The sequence below is a fragment of the Populus trichocarpa genome, chromosome 1 (genome assembly GCF_000002775.5).
Source record: "Populus trichocarpa isolate Nisqually-1 chromosome 1, P.trichocarpa_v4.1, whole genome shotgun sequence".
NCBI lineage: Eukaryota > Viridiplantae > Streptophyta > Magnoliopsida > Malpighiales > Salicaceae > Populus > Populus trichocarpa.
Window position 1 is genome coordinate 42,077,112 of NC_037285.2, and position 4,202 is coordinate 42,081,313.

The 4,202-nt window shown below is 33.9% G+C and overlaps 1 protein-coding gene across 1 annotated transcript; it reads left to right on the forward strand.

Annotated features, from left to right (window-relative positions):
* Positions 1-2,432: 2,432 nt before the first annotated feature.
* LOC127904376 (uncharacterized) lies at positions 2,433-3,970 on the forward strand. Its single transcript, XM_052447641.1, has 3 exons — positions 2,433-2,987; positions 3,308-3,497; positions 3,621-3,970. Exons 1-3 carry the CDS (start codon positions 2,433-2,435, stop codon positions 3,968-3,970), a joined length of 1,095 nt encoding a protein of 364 aa, XP_052303601.1.
* Positions 3,971-4,202: the final 232 nt, after the last annotated feature.

Sequence of the window (4,202 nt, forward strand, 5' to 3'; positions counted from 1 at the left end):
GTTTTTTGTTTAGTTTTGTTGCGATAAAACCATGGTTGTTGTTTTTTTATGAGCGGTTGTTTCAGCTTAAACCACTATGCTATTACTTTTAAATGGTAAATAAAAAAAACCTTCATTTTTTCATTTTAAGTTGTAACAATATTGTGCGCGCTCCTCATTTGTTTCCCTTGAATTAATAATATGATTTTCATTTCCCTTTTTTAGACTTTTTTTTTTAAAATAATCAATTCCTTCGTTATTTTTTTCTACATATAGACAAATAGTTTAATGATTAGTCGTCGACAAAGGCTTTAACCGTCACAACACACTGGCACTGGCCTCTCTTTAGCACACAAGTCTATAACAACTTTTTATGACATTGGTTGCCATCGAAGTAACAATTATGAGACTATTACAATGCAAGAACATATTTCAATGGAACCTTTCATGTTTTATGCATTTATGCACAACTATACAGACAACGAACATGTTGATTGTTCGCCACAATCAAATACTTCCTAAACTTCACATCACAGTTCAATTTCAGAGGTTTCCACATCCAACTTGCTTGACTCTAGCAATAGATATGCAATCAATGAGCATGCTTTCCCCATACAAGCATGATCCATCATCAAATGACATTGGCGGGTTGGTTGTTGGAGATATTGGTAACTTTCACTCTGAACATGATATTATCATTGAACATAGCTCTGGTTCTTTACAAAGAATTTCTAAGCTACACCCAAAATTTATGTCCTTACAATATCCCTTGCTTTTTCCTTACGGTGATGATGGATATCAATGTAACATAATGTTTGCTGACCAAGATCACCAGCCACAGGGAAAACATTCACAAGTTCCAATGAGAGCATATTATGCTTATCTGATTAATAAAAGGGTAGGAATTGAAAACACCATTATAAAAGTTGGTCGTTTGTATCAATAGTTTTTGGTTGATGCATTTGTCAATGTAGAAGAAGATCGGCTTGATTATATAAGGCCTAATCAAGGTGATCTAATATCAGGAGTCTATAAAGGTATACATAAAGTAATACTCAGAGATGTTGAAAGTAATGCTGCAAGTAGCCCAAGTTATATGATAAATAATTATCAAGATGCAATAGCTATTTAAAGAGCTTATAGAAACCCAGATCTTTTCATTACATTTACATGCAATATAAATTGGTCGGAAATTCAGAGAGATCTTAAAAAAATAGGCTTTACAAGCAAGAAGACAAGCCTGACATTGTCACAAGAATTTTTCAAATAAAAGTAACTGGTATGATTGCCTATATAAAATCAAGCAAACCATTTGGTAGAACAATTACAGGTGCTTATAACTTTGTTGTTTGTTGTTCCTCGAGTTAGTAGATTATACATTGAATGTCATTTTTAGCCTTTCTTATCTTTCTTTTTTTACTTTAAAAAAAGATGTTTGTGCAGTTGAGTTTTTTTAAAAAAAGGAGACTTCCGCACACCCACCTTCTTATTTGGCTAGATGCTGAATTTAAATTTCGGAATGCAAAAGATATGGATTATATTGTTTCAGCAGAAATTCCTAACAAGAATGATGATCTCATTTGTTATGATATTATATCAAAGTTTATGATGCATGGGTAAGTGGTCTAGCAAACTAAAAATTTAAGTGTATGAAAAAAGGTAAATGCTCAAAATCTTTCCCAAAGCTATTCAAGAGAGCAACAACCTTTGAAGATAATGGTTTTGTATACTGCAAGGGTTGTCATCAGCACGATAATTTCATCCTTAAAGATGGAATACAACTATACAATGAATATGTTGTCTTATATAATAGAGAGTTATTATTGAGATACAATGCACACATCAATGTTGAGGTTGTTGAAGTTATGGCACCAAAGCTGAAATTAATGTCTCAGCCATATGTTATCTTTCATTAATGTTTATCTATTAGTAACATCATTATCTTAATGTTGTTTAGTCAGTTTTTACTTCTTTAGATATGAAACTTATTTAAGATAAGTTACATAGCTCCATAAATGAAGGAGTTTATGTTAGTTATGTTTCTTAATTGTGTTGTGATTGATTTCATCTATAAATAAAAGCTAAGGGATGGCAGTAACCTACATGAAAAACATTCTGCTCTTTGTTCTTTGTTGCAAGTTCTTTGTTCTTTGTTTTTCTGGTTATCATCAACATTCAGTTCTTTATATACCGATTATCAACAATTGGTATCAGAGCATTCTTTGATCTTTGAAGGGATTATGAGTGAAACACGAGAGATTAGTGAGGCTTAATCAAAGCATTTTTCTTTGAAGGGATTGTGAGTGAAACACGAGAGATTAAGTGATTATTTTTTTTAAGAAATGGATTCTGCAAATTTTCCAGCAAAAACACCAGTGTTCACAGGGTAGAATTTTGGTGTGTGGGCTGTGAAAATGGAAATTTATCTCAAAGCTTTTGACTTGTAGGAGATAATGGAGAGCCATAAGCAACCAACTCCACTAGGAAACAATCCTACGATCGCACAGATGAAGTTTTTTAATGAAGAAAAGGCAAAGCGATTCAAAGCTCTTACCTGTCTTCATAATGCTGTTAGTGAAGACATTTTCACAAGGATCATGGCGTGTAAATCTGCCAAGGAAACATGGGATAAATTAAAAGCAGAATTTCATGGTGATGAGAAGTCAAGGAAGATGCAGATTTTAAATCTTAGAAGGCAGTTTGAAGGTTTACAGATGAAAGAAAATGAAACCATCAAAGACTTCTCTTCTCAAATTTCAAAACTTGTGAATCAAGTGAGACTTTTGGGAGAAGATTTTCCAGATTCAAGAATAGTAGAGAAAGTTCTGGTAAGTCTACCAGAAAAATTTGAACATAAAATTTGCTCTTTAGAAGATTCTAAAGATTTCTCTGAAATGAACCTGCAAGAACTGGTAAATGCATTGCAAGCTGTGGAGCAAAGGCAAGCTTATAGACAAGAAGGATCAAGTGAAGAAGCTCTTGTTACAGTTTACAAGGAGAAGAGTCGGGCTAAGAATTTTTACAAAAACAATCAAGAAGGAAAAAGAGAAAAAGGAAAAGGCTGGCAATCCAATAACTGGCAACAGAACAACAATAACAACTTCACTAGAGGGAAAGAGAAGAAAGAACATTTTCCTGCTTGCAAATTCTGTCAGAAAATAAATCATCTTGAAGCTTGGTGTTGGCTCAAGAATGCACAATGCCGAAACTGCAAGCAATTTGGTCACATTCAAGATTCTACAAAAATAAAGCAGAAATAATAAAACAAGCTCAAGTAGTTGATTGTTCAGAAGTCAAGGAAGATCTTTTATTCATGGCTACAATACAGGAGATGTGTAACACAGCAAAGGCAAACGACTCATCATGGCTCATTGATAGTGGCTGCACTAACCACATGACAGCAGATTTGAGCTTATTCAGAGACTTGGATAAAAGCTATCTATCTAGAGTCAGAATTGGCAATGGAGACTATGTGAAGGTTGAAGGAAAAGGAGCAATTGAAGTAGAAACATTGTCAGGTACAAAAACTCTTAAAAATGTTCTTTATGTACCTAAGATCAATCAGAATCTAGTTAGTGTGGGATAATTAATTGAATCTGGTTACTCAATATTCTTTAATGATGGAGTATGTGATATTAAAGATAAAAATAGAGTGCTACTACTTTCTGCAAAAATGATGAACAGAAGTTTTAATGTTGATTGGAGAGAAGTATGTTTGAGTGCTAACACTTATGAGAACAATGAATCTGTTCTTTGGCACAAACGGTTGGGGCACTTCAATTATGCAACTTTAAAGAGAATGGGTGATCTGCAGATGACTCATGGTTTACCAAATATACAAGAACAAAAGAGTATTTGGCACAAACGATTGGGGCACTTCAATGAATCTGTTCTTTGGCACAAACGGTTGGGGCACTTCAATTATGCAACTTTAAAGAGAATGGGTGACCTGCAGATGACTCACGGTTTACCAGATATACAGGAACAATAGAGTATTTGTGAAGCCTGTCAGTTAGGAAAACAAACCAGAGTTGTTTTTCCTGACAATGCATATAGAGCACTGTCAAAACTCCAGCTTGTACACACAGATGTGTGTGGGCCGATGCATAATGAATAATTGAATGGTTCAAAGTATTTTCTTCTATTTGTTGATGATTATAGTAGGTACTGCTGGGTTTACTTTCTGAAATCAAAAACTGATGTGTTTGCTAAGTTTGTTAAGT